Raw genomic sequence first — 20,255 nt, forward strand, 5'->3', positions numbered from 1 at the left:
GATAAAAGTCATAATTATGAGATAAAAAGTCAAAATTGAGATAAAACATTGAAATTATAGATAAAAAACTTTCTAATTATGAGATTAAGTGCCAAAAATATGACATAGATTGAAAATATTTGCTAAAAGTCAGAACTATGAGATCAAAAATTCCAAAAAATTGGAGTGAAGTCATAAACATGAGATAAAAAAGTTTATATACATATATATATATATATATATATATATATATATATATATATATATATATATATATGAGAAAAGTCATACTAAAATCATTCAATAAAGTAACAATTAGATAACCCTGAGATAAAAGTCATTATTAGGAGATAACGGTTACAAATTGAGATGTAACTGTGAGAAAGGGAAAAAAGCCAAAAACTAGATTATTATTATTTCATTAGACAAATGTTGAAAATATTAGTTTAGTGAAGTCATGATTATTACATAAAAGGTCATATATTTTAAAGAAAATATATGACCTTTATATGAAAGCAAAAAAAAGGAGGCACAGCACTAGATAGTTTGGTATTTTTATTAAAGTAACTCATACCGCAAAATAAAACAGATATTTTGCTGAGGATGTAGAGCTCATTATTCAGAGAGGACTGAAACATCAGATTATCTTTAGCTCCGATGACTCTCTGAGTTGTCACTGTTCTCCATGAGGCCAAACGCTGACAGACGTTTTGCATTTTAGTTACAGACCAATCAGCGGTGCCAATCTGCATTTAATCCCGTCACTGGAGCATATTCAGTGTGTGACGACCGGGACAACAGGAAGAGCTGGAGTCTTCTTTGGTTTGATATGAAAGTCTCTCTGTCGTCGGCGTGACACGTCAGGAACTTGATTGTGTTTTCTGTTCGGGAAAGAAGACATTACACAGGTCGTTCACTCACATATCTCTAAACCAGAGCTGGCAAAGATTTATGAGAAGATATCCAGTTACAGCTCAGGAATTTATAAAACATGAATTCAGTCACACACGGTACCTCTCAATGGCCTTTTCCTTTTCAACTGAAGTGGTCAGTGTGATGTCATCTCCTTTTAGTGTTGCATCCTGTGAGTTGGCTGCAGGAGTACTCACTCTTTCACTGCAAAGAAAGGGCAGGAATGAATGGAATAGATTCTTGTTCTCTAAACCTGTCCTTTAAAATAATAATTTCATCGAGTTTATCTTTAAATTCCATGATGCTCACTGACAGTTCCCTTTACGCTCACACTGTTTCAGTGATCAGTGATGAGGGTGACTGACAGATGATTTAGCTTCTTACAGTAAATCAGTTGAACGCTGGTGAACGTGGCGCAGTCGTACCTGAGCTTGTAGTCCGACGGGAGGCTCAGACCTAATCTGTAGTCTCCCCTGCTTCTGGAGATTTGCTTTTGAAGGTCCCTGACTGAGCGGCTCTGACCACTGAATACGTCGCCGACAAACAGCAGCTTCCCTCTGATGTACATCTACCACATTAACAAAAGAGAATTAACATCACACCAGCAAAGTCACATGCTGAAGTTTTCATCGTGATATTTAAAAAAATAATCAGTCGGCGTGTATCGAGGTCACACAGAAGTGGTTTGCACAAGCACGTTGATTCTGTCTTTTCGCACCATATACGTCATAAAAGTCATGAGGTTAGGTTAGATTTCACAATAGAGGAACCTGCAGAGTGTGTGTGTGTGTGTGTGTCTGAGTTTGTGAGTAAGACCTTCTGGCCTATAGTGCAAACACTGGTTCATGTCATCATGATTCAGGTAATTTCAGTTTGATTTATAGGCCCATGAAGGGATGTTTCATCTTACAGCAGAAATCAGTGACTTTGAGCTAAAAATTACGGCTCCTCTTTTGTAATTAAGAAGCGTCATCCCTCACTGCCTGTCAGCCTACAGTACTTTTATAATAGATGTCCGGGTGTCTTGGAAAGGACAGCACCTCGCTACAGTCATCCTCAGCCCCGTCCCATCCCCCTCACGCTATCATCTCTGCTTCAGGCGAGCAGTGCTGCTGCCACCCGGTGGGAGCCATGAAATCATGCACTGAGAAGGGAGAGCAGGAGCTGCAGCCTTTTGGCCAAGCCTGCAGTGGGGTTTACTGACCAGGACCATCCCAGGAGCGGCGTTATGTCTCTGCTGCAGCAGGATGTTCTCTGCTCCACAACTGGGCTGCTTCCCTGTTGACATCTCGTACCTCACCAGGCGAAATGAATCCATCTGGCACTAGATAAAAAAAAAAATAAGCTGTTAAGAAAGAACTACGTAATAGCCTTCTGAGTGTATGTCTTTTGCTGACCCTTTGTTTTATACTGACTGTTGTCCTTGTAGTATGTTAATCACTGTAGAAGATTAGAGTACTTGCAGATTATGTAAACCGGAACAGTACCACAACAAACAAATGATGCACACACTGTGAATCAGAGACTGTGGCGGTGCTTGACTGGTGACCAAAATAAGAGAAAAATGTGTTGTTTTATTGTGCTCACACCTGAGTGCACGGCGTGGTTCTCTGCTTGTTCCTCCTCCTGTAAAGCTGTTCCAGCACCTCCTGGCCGGGCGCCACATGTGTATTAAAGTGTTGGCTTGCTGGAGTCACACACACCACCAGGATCTGTTGGCTGTGTGGAGGCTGGCCCGTAATGAAGGCATTGTACTCCAGGTCTGTCACCGCTGGCATCAACGTAGCGCTGCAGCAGCATCGCCTGCAACCCCCCTCCCCCTGCAGGGCAGCTCTCAGCAGAGCGGGGCACACTGTGACGGGGGCGGATGAGGTGAACGACGGCCGGGCTGGAGGGCCAGTGACAGCAGAGGGCTGCAGATCTGCACTGTTTGGATTGACCAGTGACCTGGCAGAGTGAGGATGATAGTGAAGCTGTCATTGTAAATACATTCTTGGTTTTATAAAACTGCAGTAAATGTCTTCATTGAATGAGTTTCTGATGGTCACGAAGGGCGTACTCAAGTTTAATGTTGCCATGAATCTGAAGGGGTCCTATCTGTGTGACGCGGGGCTCCACCTTTGTTCGCTTTTTGGGTGACCTGGAAACATAAAAGTAAAAACAGTGGAACTGCCCTTTATTAGTCGTCATATGATGCAATGTACAGTACAGTGTGTGAAGTCTAGCAGGGCTCAAGCACTTAAAGTGATCAATAAACAGCATGTTTCTGTTTTTCCAATATTGCAAAATCAATCACTTGCTTCTGTTTACAGATAGATAGATAGATAGATAGATAGATAGATAGATAGATAGATAGATCAAAATATGACTTAAATACATGAATTTGAATGGCTGTAATTACTTCCACCCCTGGAGATATCAAACTCATTAGCAGCTAAATGCTCCACTATGTTCACCAGCTTGTCTCCCACTTGGTGCTGAGCAGGTATTGTTCGACGGGTTTTACACCTCCCTCACTGAAAATCGCTTCCCGTTGCAGCTTTGAGAGCGAATCAAAACAATAAAGTTGAAGGACAAACAGCTAAACAATGAGCCCACGTTCACTATAAAGCTCCGTAAAGCTGAGGAAAGCTCCAGATTTTGGGGGATTATTCTCCGAAGGTTCATCCCCGTCACATTGTCTCAGCGATTGTCATTTGATAAATTGTTCTAAAAAAAAAAATGCTTGAAAATTCCCTCCAAGCCTTTATCTACATATTTTGACAAAGTGTGAAACAAGATTTGCTTGTACCAAACATAACCACTCTTCTACCTACATGTCTTGTATCTACATAAACAGAAGAACGTAAAGAATTACAGTTGCTGCTTATTTACCTTCTCCAAAGTAAATTGACTACATTTGTTGGGAGCAGTCTTCATAATGGTGAAATCAACCATTGGCAGATTCACGATGTTTGAGGGGCAGGGGCACCCTAGAGGACACTTTATCAAGTTTTGTCCACTGGAAGGGCATACTTAGAGTGGTCCACTAGACTTCGGTCAGATGTTCTGGTTCTATGTGTCGGTATAAAGTGCCCACCTTGGCAGCTTGACATAGGTCTCTGCTGACAGATGTCCGTGCAACTCCTGCGACTCATCCGCGTCCTCCTCGGGCTGGACTGGCTTAGCATCAGCCCGCTCAGGTGGGTTCAGAGAGGGCAGAGCAGCTGACTGTACCTCCCTCCTCAGCCTGGTCCTCAGCGGGGCATCTGGCATCCGCTCTATGTCAGGACACTTGATCCCTGAAGGAGAGGAGGAGGTCGCTCAGAAATGCACACGGACAACGAGTGACACGAGTGACCGTGAACAAGATCCTCATGGAACTATTCAATAATGTTGAGTTTGCAAGATGAGGTGATACTGTAACTTTTTGCTTCATTGAACAACTCGGAACAACCTCGCCGGGTCAGATTGGCTCAGTGTTTCTTTTGCTCGATATACTTTCATCACTCATCATGTGCGTCACACCCATTGGCTGCAGAAAAAAGCAAGACAGGCTGTGTTCATGCAGGTAGGTTACCGATGGCCACACGATAATAATCCAGCCAGTCATCCAGAATGTTTCGTACTCTCTGCTGAAGCCTCTTCAGCTCCCTGCCAACATGCCCTCCTCTTCTCCGCTGTGTTGACGGCTCCTCCAGCCCCTCCACCTCTCTGACCATCTGGAGGACCTCCCGGGAGCGCACCGACACCTGCCACACACCATTACCCGCATGGTAGATTACATGATATAACACAACACAATGCATTTAGCAAGCTGTTTTACACAAAGTGACTCAGTGAAGGCATCTTCGAAACTTTCAGAGGCTCCAAATGAAATTAAAGGTAACTTCCTTTTTATATTCTTGTTGTTGTTGTCTCTTACAGGTGTTAGCCTCAGGTTCCTCTTGTTTTTTAGGACCACAGCAGGGGATTTCATCTTCCCCGCCAGCTGGGGGTCTTGAGCAGCCTCAGAGTTTGGAGTCTTTCCTGGAGTCTGCAAACAAGGCTGTCAATGCAGAGTATACATATTGCAGTTTATCATAAATCCAAAACCCTCTTTAATCATCCACTTGCTCATCTTGATCTCACCATTTCCTTTGGTTTAGACAGGGCAAGGAGAGGAAGATGAACACTTTCTTTGTTACACCTGAAGAGGAGCATGACAGAAGTGCCACTGAGCAGCCTCACAGAGATTAAATCTGACAACTGCAGGAGACAAAAACACATTTACAGGGTTTTTAAAAAAAAATCTTTAAAAAAAAGGAGCACTAAACTGCAGCGAATTCATCCATGCGATCTAATCTGCATGCTATATAGACCTGTTATGAAACCTCTCTCTGTCCTGTCGGAGCGGCTCATGCGTCATGTCTCACATGACCTGATTTGCTTCCCCTAAATGTGACACTTCCCGTATGCAGATCTCACAGTTATCTCGCATGACAAGGCTCACTCCAGACTCCTGCTCCCTCTGACCAGCCTTGTCACTGAATATATCTCAAGTCTGGAGATCACCTCTGGCCTGTTCTTCTCTGCAACATGCTGCAGAGCTGATGCGTAATAGTTTAGACATAGAGTGGGGGGAAAAAAGGAAAAGATGCGGAATAAAGGGGTTTACTCTGCAGAGAGAAACTCTTGTGTTGCAGGATGACTCAGTTTGTTTATAGCACATCAAAGTGGGCATCATTTTTTAAAAAGTTGTATAAAAGTTGCAGCAGAGTCTCAAACGTCTCTGTTCTAGCTGGCGGCTGCACCTCTATCACGATCTTCTCCCTCAGTGTGCGTCCTGTCTGCCAGCTCCAGTCCTTAGTTATGTTCCTGTGATGGTCACATGTGAATCCACCGTCCTGGTCCCACACTGCGGTGATGGAAGAGCTGGAGAAACAGGTAAGAAAGAATTACATTTTACACATATTATCAAAGCTGTGAGACGTACATGATCACAGAGAGATAGTTAAAAGGTTTTCTTTTATGGTTTGGATTTTTTGGTATGTTGATTTCTTGTTTTATGTTGAAATCTAATCCTCAATTTTAATATTTTACTTTCCACTTCCCGTCTTTGTCTGCTTTCCTGCCCTTTTCCTGCTCACCTGTGCTCCCAGTGTTTTTTTCTCCTGTCTAGTTGTGTTCCTGTGCTCCCTCCAGCCTGATTTACTCTCCACTCCATTCCCCTCATATGTGTTTCTTCACCTCTCTCCACCTGCATGTCAGCCTCCCGTGAGTTTAGTTTATATTTAAGTCCAGTCTCTAGTTCAGTCTTTGCTAAGTCATCTCAACAAAGATGCAATTTGGAGAACATTCTCTCTTTTTTTGTTATGTGAGATGGGAACATCAACATCAGTCTCATGTATTCTAGATATTGGCACTTCCATCAGTTCCCTTAAATCAAGGGGACTCAGATTTGCACAGGCAGAATTATTAAGGTATAACTAGTTTTAGTTTTTCAAACTTAGAAGAGCTTTTTCAACAACCACAGAGGCATTATAACCCTGTTTTACCACTGGTGGAAGAAGTACTCAGATCTTTTAACTTAGCAAAAGTAACAATACAGTGTAGAAATACTCTGTTACAAGTAAATATCCTGTATTCACAATGTTACTCAAGCAAAATTACAAAAGCACTAGCTTAAAAATATACTAAAGCATCAAAAGACAATTATGTTAAATGCCTAATTTAATAAAATATGATATGATATGTTATGATATGATATGATATTATCTTAATATAATCAATGATACGATACATAAATGTGTAGATAATGTATATACTGCTGGGCAGCTTGTAAATTCCACCAAGTGTTCAATAATGTTTTATCTCAACCAATACCAACACAAAATAACTGATCTTTTGAGTATATGTTGTACTGTTTGTACAAATTCACAAAGTAACTTGTAACTAAATGCATAAAAAGTAAAAAGTACAAAATGTTACTGTGAATTTTAAGTATAAACCAGCAGAAAATGTAAAAACTTGAGTAAATATACTTAGTTACATTCCAGTACTTTTTTTTTCACAAACTGAGCACTTCTTCTCATGATAAATCAAATGCTCTCATCCACTCAGATATTCTCACGCATTAGTATTGAACTCACCTCAGAGGGTGTGTAACGGCTCCACGCCCAAACGCTGTGATAGTCGCCATGATAACAGGAAACTCGCTGTCACTGAACACATTGGTGTAGAAACCTCCACCGGGCAGACCTGAGCAGCTTTGGCATACTGCCATACAACCAGATGGGTAGCTGAGAGGACGGGTCAAAGGTCAAACGGTCAGCGGCAGTGACAAATTTCCCATGTGCAGTACTGCGTCTTGGACAACAACAAGAATTAAAATAGTAATGAATAAAGATGATGAGAGAAGGATACTATATGAACGAGGAGCCGTCATTGATCCTGTAGTGAAGTTTCTGCCATGCTGGATCCTGCTGTTTCACCTCTGGTATCTGGGGTAAACCGTTGACTAAAGTGGCAGGTTGCGCCTTTTTTCTCCCATCCTTCACTGTTTCCTTTGCGTCGCCATAATGGCGGAGAATGAGGGGCTTCATGTGCTGATCAGCTGTTTGCAGTTTTCTATGTGAAGATTGAGTAATTTTTTTAATGCTCATAACAGTCAGCATTTTTGAGGAGTGACATTGAAAAATTAAATGTAGCCAATTCATTTGTTTAGAATTGATGACCAAACAGATAATAAATCAAGGACATGTTATGTCTCATGTACACTCAAGATTGATTTAAATTTGTCATTGAAAATAAAACAGCCTTACAGTCTACGACCATGCTAGCAGCTAGACTAAATGCTAATATCAGAATGCTAACATGCAAACAATGACGATGCTGACAGATCTTGTTCAGCTGTTTGAAGTTTTCTCCAGGTCCTTTCTGCTGAACAAATGTAAAATTCATTAAAGATATGTCGGCAGCTTCTCGTGTATACTGAAAACCATCATCCACCAAAACAGAAAGATTAAGATCAATTAGCCACTTAAAATGAGAGTGCTAATGTCAGGATGCTAACTAGCCTACTGACGTTTAGCAGGAAGCTGTAATGTCCATGATGTTAACCATCATAGTTTAGCATGTTAGCATGCTAATATTTGCTATTTAGCACTAAACGCAATGTACAGTATACTAGGGAAATAGGTTTAATCATTAGCATGATTAATGCTTGCACCTGAAACTATACTTTATGCAATGACAATGACAGGGTAATGTTAATTGATTATTACATTCACCAAGTTAGCCATCTTATTTTAATGTCTTAGGATGCTAAAATTTCCTGTTTGTGAGGCGGAGGGGAATTATTTGTGAGTATTTGTTCAAAAAGTATTGGAATACATAATATTTTAATCTGAAAAAGGGCAACATGAAATGTCAATGAATCATCAAAGTTATTAGAATTCCCCCTGAGTGGTGCGACGGAATGATTAAAGGGTTCACCAAAGTTAGTCTGGAAATGATGAATGTTTTTACAATATTTTATACCAAGTCATTCATCAAAACTTTAACCAGCTGGTGGCACTTAATGAAACATCAGGGGGTAACCAAAGTCATTATATGATTTTATCTTCTGGGTGCTCTGGATTTAAGTGCTGGACTGAACAATCAACTGGAAAATCACATTATCAGATACAAGATTTTTGGAATGCTACCCATCATTTGACACACATTTGCTAGCAGGAGCAACTACACACTCAGTATTTCTTGACGCCTGGAGCCGATCCACCACCCACTGACACAACCTGATCCACTGAGGGTCATCACAGGAGGGCTGCTTCGGCTGGACAATCCAACCTGGAAACAAATCACATCCAGCTGAGGCAGCCGGGCCACTGCAGCGAGACAACGAACGACACGCTGTCCATCATATGCACAATGCTTCAGCTCCGTGTCTCACCTGGATGTTTACAGCTGTCGGATGAGACAGAGAAACTGAAGGTTGTGGAGTTGTGAGCTGTTCGGGAGAGGGAATTTCAGTCGGTAATACATTCATTCACCTTTTAAATGAATCTGTACAGACAATTCTAAGCAGACACTGCATAGGTTACAACAAGTGACTTCAGGGAACTTAATAATGTAACTCAATAGCTGTGTAACTGATTAACAGACAGCAGTACATCTGTGCCATGCAACCAGCTACTTGTCCTATCTGATAACCAATCCACTCACTTCCACAAGCTGCAACTAAAGCTGTCCTCCAGTTCACTCTTTAAAGGTCATGAGAAATTATTTAATGGGTTTTCATTCTGGCTGTGTGACTCTCATCTACTAATCTCAACACCATGTCGCTCCGCTTAAGACGGTATTACACTATTAGTTTGAGTTCAACAGCCGCCGCTGTGCATAATTTGAGTTTAACTGCTCTTGTTTATTTTAATTTTATTCTTTGTTTACTTAAAATTATAAAACATTTTCAGTATCTTTACTTATCTGTATTCAGTTCTACCCTTGTAGCACCCAATTCCCCCTCTGTGGGATAAATAAAGGATTTTCTTATCTCATTGTTATGTGTCTTATCACATTAACTCTAGCACATGCATAAAAATAATGGGATGTGAAACTGCTCCGTCTATCCTGCCTTATTCTCAGTGCAACATCACATGAGCATTTTATAATAATGCATATTTTATAGAGGGTTTGTGCTGCTGCCAAGAGCTTGATTGATGGTTGATAAATCATTTATTAATACTTTATTAGCCCACCTTTTCGTTGCCATGTTATTTTGCCCTTTGGCTGATGTATATCCTCTTGTACCATAACTTGTCTTGTCTTCATCAATATTTACAATTTGATGGATTATTGTTGTAGAAGAATTCAAATTAATGACTGTGTCACATGATCTTTATTATTGATTTACTCACTTTCTAAAAACCCAATTATACAATCATAAAGCATTAAGTCTTTGGTTGTTAATAAATCAGCATATTAATTCTGGCCCTGATGCTCTGAAGAGTCTTTTTTACAAAGGTAAACCAGCTGGCAATGGTATTACGAGAGAAAGTGAGTGGCTACTTCGTATTTTTTCATCTTTTCTTTAATTGTGTCTTTCTTTCTCATACTAATGTTTTCTAGACTTTGAGTAAAAGTGAGTCTGTCAAAATGTATAATGGCTTATTCATAATGGCCCAAAGTAAAAAGTCATCATAGCCTTACTCACAATTCTGACTTATATTATGTCACGCTTTAGATATCTGAGTATTTGAGTATTTCACTTTTCATCTACTGTTTTACTTTACTGGCACCAATGTGCTCCATAAAATGTGACCCAGACATTCATTTACCTCTCTTGTAATTTTGTTTGTGCTTTTTCATGCGTGGATTTGAGCTCGCATGTGGTTTTTTCACAGTGGGACCAACATGTTCCACCACAACAACTGAGTTTTTCTTTCCTGCCTCCTTCTTGTCACAGTCGGACACCTCAGGAGACCGAGCTTCATCCAACTTCAGGGAACCTTTGGGGCCTCCTGGTTTGTCGCTGGTCTGTTGCACCGCCCCTGCTGTCAGCTCCTGCCAGGAGCAATTCAGAATATTTACAATCCCACGAGGAATACACGCCTTCTTGGTCCACTTATGCTGGGAAAGCAGGTGAGCCAGGTCGTTTAATAACTGAGGGGCTGCGCGCTTGTAGGCATCCACCGGATCTTGGTCCTTTATGTTTGGCGCATCAGATGAGGTATCAGGTTTAACGCCCCCACATGTTTCACCTGAGAGCCTCGGAGTGAGCTCAACACCTTCTTTGTTGTCATTCTCTTGACTACAATGAGAACAATGAGAATTTACTGGACACATAAGGAGAAAAAGCATGACAGAATTGTAGCATTAAAGGGGCATTATGTAGTTCAAACTCTGAATTTGAATATTTACAATATTAATGAGGTAATAATACAAACTATTTTTTTCCATAACTGCATACACAAGTTGTTCTCAGAGGAAAATAAGGTCCCAGGGAGCTAGAAATGTGGCAGGGTCCTCCACATAAATGAAGTATAACAGTATGAAATTGTGTTGTCCTTTATGGGATGTTTGTTTACTCAGTCATGGAAACAAAGAAAGTTTGTTTAGTTAGTCTGTCTAGGCATTACAATTTCTGTCCTAAGACTACACAGTGCAGCTTTAAAGGAGCCCTGTGTAGTTTTGAAGAGGAAATTGAAACTCAGAATTTAAATAATAATAATAATAATCAGATAATAGTACAGACTCTGATATGAAATTGTGTCCTGTAAGGTTAGTTTGTTTATTCAGCTAATTCATAAAAAAAAACCCAAAAACAGTCAACTAAGAACTTTCTCTTCTGATTACAACTTCTTTCCCCAAAACTACAGTGTGCACCTTTGAGGGAATTCATTTAAATTACCTTTGTGTTGTGTCTTCGTTTGCCCCATTGAAATATAACCTGCTTCTTGTCCCTTTGATTCTGTTTCGTTTTGTGGGCTGCAGAGAGGTGGATCACATGGTTAATGTCTGACTTTTAGACTGCAGTCTGCAAGCATAATGAATCATTGGCCCACCTGGTCAAAGAAATACAAAGGGCCAGTCTTGAGTTCTGCCAGCGCACCAGAGCAAGAAATCATCGTGTCCTTAAAACAAAAAATAAAAATCCACTTGAGTGCCCTCTAAGAACTCTCAGATTAGTTCACGTCCATGCGACAAAATACTTACAAAAGCAAACTGTGGTGCTTTGAAATGCACCTCTCGCTCCTGTCTGCGTGCTGCCGCCGGGCTCGTTGCCTGGATGCACGCTTCTCGCGTTATGCACCATTAACGATCGACTCGGGACATGAAAATTGAAATGCTATCTGTGACAACACACACCACGACACGTTACTCACGATAACAGATAAGGTGTCTGGGCGTTTGGAGAAACACGCCAGAGAGGGAGGTGGTAGCACAGGAGGAGCTGCGGGCACAGGTGCGCGCACCGACAGGTAACCTGAGACTCTGCAGCCACTGGATTGTTCGGAGAAAGTGATGATTCTAGCGTGCGGTGCGGCTTTTACGGGCCATGTATCAGGACGTGATGCTCACATAACCGAGCACCAGCCTCCTCAAAGAGAGAACACAGAGTTCTGGTACAGTTTGTCCCCAAAAAAGGAATTAAAACAAACACACAAAAAAAAATCTGAGGATAAAGGAAAGTTTTCGCTCCTCGGGACAGACAAGAGGAGGATCGTCTTCCTCCACTCGGGTCAAGTTGTTGCACAGAGATTGTCTAATGGCTCATTATTGGCTCAGCTTCCTCCAGCACACTTTTCTGCTCTGACCACTGGAGGCTCCCAGCAGCTTATGCGTCACTTCATCTCTCAGTCGCTGATCATGGCGGAGCTACAGCTACAGCACGAAGTGGAGCCGCAACTTCTCAACGGGGGCGACTTGAACGAGGAGAGAGAAGACGCGGAAGCCTCGGAGTCAGTGAAGAAAAAGAGAAGGAAGAAGAAGAGGAGCAAGACCAGCGCACCAGGTGAGAGGCATCACTTTGCGGGGTTAGAGGATCGTGAAGGGGGGGAAAAAAAGAATAGCGCTGAAATTGTCTCCTCCAGTGCCACACGATGTGGAGCGGATATGCGGGACAGGAGACTTTTTTCAACCTGTCAGAGGGTGTCCCCGTCCAACTGTCCCAACTCTGCACATCTGGAAACGGGACAGTCTCCGAGAACCGTAATGTAGCATTCAAACTGATTGAAAGCTGTCATTTTTTTTTGGGAGGGGGAGAATATAACATGGAATTTTACTCCAGATAAATCCTCTGTAATCTGCATGAAATGATGTAATAGAAGTATCCACAGTGTTTATAGTGCAATAAGATGAGAAACACTCTTGTGAGGAGAAGAAAAAAAAAAACATGATGATGATGATGATGATGATAATTGCAGCCTTAGAGCTTCATGATGTGGAGAAATAAAATGTGGAGGAAAAAAAAAAAAGCTTGAGTTGCTGAACCTGCCTCAAGTCAAGTGTGGTCCACACAGCTCTGCCTCTGAAGGGCTAAATGTCATAATGCTGCATGCTACATATGTCCTTGAGGATATTGACTCCCAAGGCATGGAAGGAATTTATGCACACACCCTGCCAAGTTGAGCCCTCAGTGGATGCACTTTTCTTGAGACGACTCTGAACCACAAATAATTTACTCTCTCTCTCTCTCTCTCTCTCTCTCTCTCTCTCTCTCTCTCTCTCCGTGTGTGTGTGTGTGTGTGTTTGTGCGTGCACGTGCGTGTTCACCTGCACATGCATGCACGAGGGTGTGTGACTTTGCAGCAGGGACAAACGAGGCTGAGGGGGATGGAGAAGCCGGAGGTGTTGGTGATGTGACTAAACAGTTGGAGCAGCAAGCGCTGGAGGACAAAGAGAGGGAGGAGGATGGAGAGGAAGGTAACTCCTCCTTTCACCCCCATCCCCATCACCATCCGCTCCATCCCTTCGTCATCTGCAGTAGTGAGTGTGTGTGGGGGGGGGGACCGTGTTGAACTTTAATTCCCCCCCCCCCCCCTTTGAAAGTGCTCAGTTAATTCTCGTATCTGCAGTGTGATGTCGGAATTTTGCCCGAGCCTCTTTGTCGATATTTCTCACTTTTTACACAAGACTGTGTTGAACCTAATGATGCTTTCAACAGATGGGGACGAGGGAGAGAACTCGGCAGGGAAAAAGAAGAAGAAGAAGAAAAAGAAGAAAGGATGTGAGTCCAGTTTTCAGACAGCAGGTCGCCTGAATTACATGTCCTTTTTTTTTTTTTTTTTTTTTTTACTCGAAGAAGTTTGAATGATCACAGTCAGCAGGTAAACACAACAGGTGCGCGCACACACACACGCAGTTTGACTCGGTTAATTAGAGTCACTGGAGGAACACAATGCAGCACCGAAGGACAAAATGCAGCGAGACCTTACACGGGCGAGCAGACGGGACACAATTAATGGAACACGCTCACCATAACTCGGAGCGGAGTGATCATTCAGTGGTTTTGTATTTACCCAAGGGTAGATCTGTAAGGTGCAGCTGAAAGTTGGATTGTGAATGTCATGAACATGCAGAGGATAACTTGTGTTGTCTTTTTTCCTCTCTCCCCTCCCTGCTGCTTCCTCCTCCTCCTCCTCCTCCTCCTCCTCCTATCTGGGCCACAGTGAAGGGACAGACTGACCCTCCCTCAGTCCCGATTTGTGAGCTCTATCCCAGCGGAGACTTTCCAAAGGGAGAGGAGTGCGAATATCCGCCATCGAAAGACGGGTGTGTTGACCTCCACGTCGTTCAACCCTCACACTCAGCAGTAGTCTTCCATGCCTAGTTTTTTTTAATTTTTTTTTTAATATCATTTAGGTCTCAGGTCAGAATAACGAGATGTGGTGTTTAAGAGCGTGCTTTCCATTTCCTTTTTTCCCATCGAAACATCAACAGCACGTTCACCTGTGTCCCTCTGCTCATTACAACCATGTGTGTGTGTGTGTGTGTGTGTGTAATGAGAACATAATGAGTCCTTCCTCTCTCTCTCTCTCTGTCTCCGCGGTGCGCCCTGTCCGCCTCCCGCCAGGCGCAGCGCAGCGTGGCGGACCACCAGCGAGGAGAAGCGGGCGCTGGACAGGGCCAACGAGGAGATGTGGAGCGACTTCAGGCAGGCGGCCGAGGCGCACCGGCAGGTCCGCGCGTACGTCAAGAGCTGGATCAAACCGGGGATGACTATGATTGACATCTGGTGAGAGAATCAACGGAGAGATGTGTTTTGTTTTTGTTTTTTCGTCCTTGAGCACCTCGTTTGCTCATACATGCTAGAGATCATTTGAACCAGAAATTGATCTGGTCCCAGCAGCAGCCTGCATGCAGCTGTTGTAGTAAGAGTGATCAATGAAAAGCAGGAGAGCATTATCTGCCCTGACAACACTCTCATTGTCCCTGTCATCCTCTTGCTCTCTTGTCTCTGGCAGCGAGAGGCTCGAGGACTGCTCCAGGAAGCTCATCAGAGAGGATGGGCTGAAGGCAGGCCTGGCCTTCCCCACCGGCTGCTCCATCAACCACTGCGCTGCCCACTACACCCCCAACGCGGGAGACCCCACCGTGCTGCGCTACGACGACATCTGCAAAATTGACTTTGGGACGCACATCAACGGTAAAGAGCTCTCTAATAACTTTTTAAGTGCTTCTGGAGGAACGCTGTGCCATTTCACACTTGGCATTTATTACGACACGGTAAAATGATGATTGCATTATAATTCTTACTGCCAGAAATAAACTGTTCTCACAAGTTAATTAACTTCAGCCCTCCCCTCTTTTTTTAAGATTAACACACGCTGAAGGTTCCTGCGAGAAGGATCGACTCATAGACACTGTTGTGAATGAGCAAACTTTTTTTTTTTTTTTTTTTTTTGGTCATTCAGGTCGAATAATCGACTGTGCCTTCACCGTCACTTTCAATCCGAAGTTTGACAGGCTGCTGGAGGCTGTGAGAGACGCAACCAACACCGGCATCAAGGTAACGGAGCTCTCCTCCAGCGTGCTTGGTGCCTCTGTGCGTGTTAAGAGCACGATGGAAGAAATGCCACTTCACAACACAAGTGACTCAATAAAGTGAAAAATGTCAAAAACAAGTTCTATTTATCTCACTGAAATACTGCTTTCTATGGGATTATGTCTCATATTAGGTGTAATGAGATAGTTTGACTTAAAATTAAACAAATACACACTTGGTAATGGTCATATATCACTAATAATCTATTTAGTTTGTAATTTATTACAATTTATTGCTTATTATAATATAATCACTGAGACTTTAGTTCTTTCCGGCTTTAATAGTGGATTCCCAGTAAACACTAAGTGGCTACATGTGGTTTTGGATCTTTATAAAGTAATGATGATTAGTACTAATATATTGTACAACTTTGCATACGGGAAGCACACAAATAATAACTAACGTGTGCATAATAGTGAAAATAGTATAACAATGAGACGATAAAAAGTGGATAAATAAAAGTTTATATAAATATTAGTTGGTAAAAAGTGTATTGAGACTTTACTATTCAGGAGATTAGAAAGGTTGCTATAAAATATGACACATAAGAATTGCAGCTTAGGTTTTGGTTCATATTCAGGAACAAGGCATAAAAGCATCCAGTCAGCAGATTCATGTAAATTCAAGGTCCCATACTGTATAAAGTGAGACTTCCATGTCTTCTTCGATTATATAAAACATCCATGGAGCGATGCACACAGCTCGTATTAAGAAACTCTGCCTTTAAACAAGCCGCCAGGTTGTGATGTCACAACAGCACAGCTGTGGCTGCAAAAAAACCCCAGCAGCGCTGATGCAGAAACACAGTGAGCGATGCCTGTTCAGGCCTGTAGGAGCTGACCAATCAGAGCAGACTTAAAGCCTTAAAGAGACAGGCACGAACAATTGAGAGTTGAGACAGAGGATGAGTAGAAGTTGCAGGAGGAAAGTAATCTGCTTTTTGAACATTACAGCATGGGAACATTTTTAGTAGACAAAGCCAAAATAAAAGTATGAATCATTGGCTACTCATTAAAATAGTAACTACTTATCATGAGTTGTTATAAAGTCCCTTGATTTAGAGTTATTCGGTAGCTGCTATTCATTTGTTAGCTGTTTGTTCCTGATTCGTTCCCCTTTTGCATTTTGATAACAATTTGTGTACTTTTAAAGGTTATAAATGCGACAGATTACAGAAGGGGTGGCAGATATTTCTTACAATCCAGACTGTCTTGTGTTTGAGGAATGTAATGCTGTGTGCTGATGCGAGTGTAAACACTTCTCTGTCCCAGTTTGCAGGGATTGATGTGCGCCTGTGCGACGTCGGCGAGACCATTCAGGAGGTCATGGAGTCTTACGAAGTGGAGATCGATGGGAAAACATATCAAGGTAATGTAAGGCCGTTTGTCATCTCTTCTTCACAGCGCAGCACCGCTTCCTGTTTATTAAACCCTCTGTGTGGCGTTCTCTCTGCAGTGAAGCCAATCAGGAACCTCAACGGCCACTCCATCGGACAGTACAGAATACACTCAGGGAAGACGGTCCCTATCGTGAAAGGCGGAGAGGCCACAAGGATGGAGGTTTGTGCGGCTTACAAATCGGCTCAAATATCAGTTCATCTGAGCCAAATGTGAATGTGACTGGATTCTGGCGCACAGAACAACACTGCAGCCTCTTTTTTACTGGAGTGTCTGAAACGAAACCTTTATTAGCTGCTTGACCTTGCGTATAAATAAACCCTTTTTAATTCTTAAGTGTAATTGGAAGAACATGTGGCTGGTTAGGGTTACGATGGGATGTGGAAAAGTGCTCCAATTCACCGCTCTAACAGCTTCTTAGTCACCCTCGTCAGCACTTTAATTACACCTTTAATGGAATTACACAGCCGCATCCAGTAGCAACACGTGTTCAAACTCCAGCCCCTCGTTTCGACGAAAAGAGCTGTGAATTGTGGGCATCCAGGGTTCATTAAGAGGCCACCACTTCACACTAGGAGATACATGGCTTTTGTTACACAGAGATCCAGGCCTGCCTCACACCCGCACAGCTGCAGCACATGGCTGTATTTGGACAGAAGTGAGCATTTTAATTGGCAAGTTGCTGCATCAAGCGTTTTTACCTGATGGTTCCAGGGGGGGTTGGGGTGGGGGTTGTTGCTGATGTGGCAGCTTTGCGTGTTGTATTTTTAGCTGAAGTGTGTTGGTGTAACAGGGCCATTACCCTCTTTTGTGATCAGAGAGTGCACGGATGGAGTGGCAGCTGGGTGTGCCACGGGGCTGCTAGCACTTTGACTGATTATCGGTGCAGCGAGAGAGGGTGTCGCAGTGTTATCAGCTAATACCACAGGGACTCCTACAACAGCCACGTGCTGATAGAGACCCAAAACGCCAATGAGACTTGGCCAATCAACTCGCGCGAGGCGCTGCTCCAGAAAGGACACCACTGTCTTTTTAATAGACTACACATGAGTATGTCAGCTGTTGGCATCTTGGGATTTTTTGTTCAATTTACTCTCGGTCCCCCCGGAGTGTTTTTGTCCTTTAAGTAACATCAGCCCTGCATGAAAGGAGTACGGATACAGACTGTCATAGTAATTCTACTTTTTAAATCAACTCCTAGAGAGGCACGATGTTGGATATTTTGCAGATATCAGATCAGTTTGGCTGATACCCGTCACTTAGTTTTTCTTTGTGTTTGCAGAGAACATCAAGTCTCTTCTGCAGTGCAATTACATTTTATTATGCTAACTCTTACCGGGATGGCCCACAGGCAGATGCAGACATACAACACTTTTCAAGATGTAGAGGTTCGCTGAGAAAAATAAGAAAACTACTCAGCTGGTTTTCATTGGGTGTGCATGGTTAAAGCATCATCTTCTAAGAGTCTCACTTATAGGTTCACAGTAAAAGGAGAATAAAAATGCTGTCTGAAAACAATGCAGACCTTTTTCACCCCCCAGGCTCTGTTCACTATTTCATTGTTACCCTCCCTTATGTCTTTTAAAAATTGAAATTGAGTCTTTGTCCAGTTTCACTTTAACATAGCTTTAAATCAGCTTTACTCTTGAATTCTAAGATGTCCTTGATTAACATCAAAACAAAATAAAATTGTCCAGGCCAATGCAGATGATAAATGCTGTGGCTCATTAAGTGTCTTTGTCTTTGTTGTTGCTGTTGCCTCTCAGGAAGGTGAAGCTTACGCCATCGAGACATTTGGCAGCACAGGAAGAGGTGCGGTCCACGATGACATGGAGTGCTCTCATTACATGAAGAACTTCAACGTTGGACACGTCCCAATAAGGTTGGCTCTGCTGTTTTCCTCTCATCCCTGTACTCAAAATACTGATTAAGAAAATAATTCATTGACTGATTTTTTTTATTATAAGCAACTGAGAATAGAGCATCATATCTGCATGTAAGTTTACATCTTCACTCTGTGCACGCAGACTTCCGAGGGCTAAACATCTGCTGAATGTGATCAATGAGAACTTTGGGACCTTGGCGTTCTGCCGCCGCTGGCTGGACCGTCTGGGCGAGAGCAAGTACCTGATGGCGTTGAAGAATCTGTGTGACCTTGGCATCATTGACCCGTACCCACCTCTCTGCGACATCAAGGGCAGCTACACCGCCCAGTATGAGCACACCATCCTACTCAGGCCCACCTACAAGGAGGTAGTGAGCCGGGGAGACGACTACTGAGCATGCGCCGAAACTCAAGGCGGGCCAGAAGGGAGCATGACAGCTCCGAGACAACAAACCTCTCCAGACTGATAGCAATTATGCAATACTTCTCTCACCGAAACTTCCACAGCTTGAGAACCTTTAGGAAATAATTCTAGCAAGAGCAAAAGACTTGTGTCATGGCGGTAGCTTACTAGTACTTTTTTTTCCCCTCCAAAGGATCGAGCCAATAGACAAAGGGCATATCTTTAAGATGTAGTGAGGTCATTTTAGTCATATTTTGATGTGCTGCTTTTAGGAAATAATATGCAAAAGAAATATATGCAAAAGAATCGTGCAAAAAAAGGTTTTGGCGAACACCTCGCCTTACAACGCTTTGCTTCATTGCCTTGTTAAGATCATGTGAGGAAAACTGCTATGAAATATTTATATTTCTATATTTCTTTGCTCTATTTTAATTTAAGGCAGTTTTATAAGAAATAAATTGTTATAAATCTTGAATTGATCACTGTGTACATATTTGTAAAGGCTTAAAGGGAAAAAATAATAAAATCCACTTATTATTTATTCAACCTCACACCGATGGAAAGTTGGACGACAAAACATTTCTGGAGCTTCACAGCAAAACAGCGTTGAAACGAGACGTTGTTTACACCTTCGATGCGGGGTTGAGCTCTTTCACCCACTGCAGACGGGGTGCACATTGGTGCTTTTAGCCTAGCGGCGCAAATGACATCTTTTCAAATTTCCTCTCTCTCGCTGGAGACTTGGATTACACCAGATGAGCTGCAAGGAGCCAATTTATGTTAAGGCTGTGTGAGGCTGTATACCAAGGCTTAGTGTCTACTACAGAGGGCCGGGTCTGTTTAAAGCCTGCAGCACCCTTACTGCATGTTTTATAATCTTGCAGAAAATGTGTATATTAAAGAATTGAATAACATTAGAGGAGAAGTTCACCTAAAAATGTACTAAAAAAATTATCTTAATTTTCTTCCCCCATTCCAATGTTTTGTAGTCCACGAAACATTTCTGGAGTTTCAGAGCAAAACAGCGTTGCAGCATTCTTATACAGAACTGAAGTGGATGGGAACGTATTTCACTTCCTATATTTTTATTATTATTTGTTATGGAATGTAAAAATGGCTTCATACAGCTCACCTGGCATAATCCAAGTCTCTTGAAGCCCACTACAAACAGGG

The 20,255-nt window shown here is 42.5% G+C and overlaps 2 protein-coding genes across 5 annotated transcripts; one reads left to right on the forward strand and one right to left on the reverse strand.

Moving 5' to 3' along the window:
- Positions 1-521: 521 nt before the first annotated feature.
- On the reverse strand, positions 522-11,873 carry LOC115586721 (uncharacterized protein C3orf20-like). Of its 2 annotated transcripts, none has more exons than XM_030426007.1 (19): positions 11,566-11,873; positions 11,415-11,483; positions 11,261-11,337; positions 10,188-10,660; positions 8,804-8,860; positions 8,601-8,700; positions 7,276-7,479; positions 7,002-7,151; positions 5,664-5,784; positions 5,002-5,118; positions 4,796-4,906; positions 4,451-4,622; positions 3,971-4,172; positions 2,951-3,031; positions 2,481-2,838; positions 2,096-2,215; positions 1,317-1,459; positions 994-1,095; positions 522-860 (listed from the first exon to the last, which is right to left on the reverse strand). In XM_030426007.1, the coding sequence occupies exons 2-19, from the start codon at positions 11,475-11,477 to the stop codon at positions 755-757; spliced, it is 2,757 nt and encodes a 918-aa protein (XP_030281867.1). In that variant the 5' UTR covers positions 11,478-11,483; positions 11,566-11,873; the 3' UTR covers positions 522-754. The 2 variants fall into 2 exon arrangements, with proteins under 2 accessions (XP_030281867.1, XP_030281866.1); XM_030426006.1 differs by having other exon boundaries at positions 4,796-4,918.
- Positions 11,796-19,557, forward strand: LOC115586722 (methionine aminopeptidase 2-like). Of its 3 annotated transcripts, XM_030426010.1 has the most exons (12): positions 12,137-12,364; positions 12,444-12,561; positions 13,162-13,338; positions 13,517-13,579; positions 14,022-14,124; positions 14,426-14,587; positions 14,817-14,998; positions 15,267-15,361; positions 16,669-16,765; positions 16,853-16,956; positions 18,561-18,676; positions 18,822-19,557. In XM_030426010.1, the coding sequence occupies exons 2-12, from the start codon at positions 12,453-12,455 to the stop codon at positions 19,072-19,074; spliced, it is 1,461 nt and encodes a 486-aa protein (XP_030281870.1). In that variant the 5' UTR covers positions 12,137-12,364; positions 12,444-12,452; the 3' UTR covers positions 19,075-19,557. The 3 variants fall into 3 exon arrangements, with proteins under 3 accessions (XP_030281868.1, XP_030281869.1, XP_030281870.1); XM_030426008.1 differs by lacking the exon at positions 12,444-12,561 and having other exon boundaries at positions 11,796-12,364; XM_030426009.1 differs by lacking the exon at positions 12,444-12,561 and having other exon boundaries at positions 11,796-12,364; positions 13,162-13,275.
- Positions 19,558-20,255: the final 698 nt, after the last annotated feature.

Source organism: Sparus aurata, chromosome 8, assembly GCF_900880675.1.
Source record: "Sparus aurata chromosome 8, fSpaAur1.1, whole genome shotgun sequence".
NCBI lineage: Eukaryota > Metazoa > Chordata > Actinopteri > Spariformes > Sparidae > Sparus > Sparus aurata.

Coding starts and splice junctions, on each gene's coding strand:
- LOC115586721 (XM_030426006.1), bottom strand. CDS start 11,477: ATGATTTCTTGCTCTGGTGCGCTGGCAGAACTCAAGACTGGCCCTTTG. Junction 8,701..8,803: donor CGACAGCTGTAAACATCCAG/GTGAGACACGGA, acceptor ATTTGTTTCCAG/GTTGGATTGTCCAGCCGAAG. Junction 1,096..1,316: donor CCGTCGGACTACAAGCTCAG/GTACGACTGCGC, acceptor CTTTCTTTGCAG/TGAAAGAGTGAGTACTCCTG.
- LOC115586722 (XM_030426008.1), top strand. CDS start 11,875: ATGATTCTAGCGTGCGGTGCGGCTTTTACGGGCCATGTATCAGGACGT. Junction 14,999..15,266: donor CTTTGGGACGCACATCAACG/GTAAAGAGCTCT, acceptor TTGGTCATTCAG/GTCGAATAATCGACTGTGCC. Junction 16,766..16,852: donor CGATGGGAAAACATATCAAG/GTAATGTAAGGC, acceptor TTCTCTCTGCAG/TGAAGCCAATCAGGAACCTC.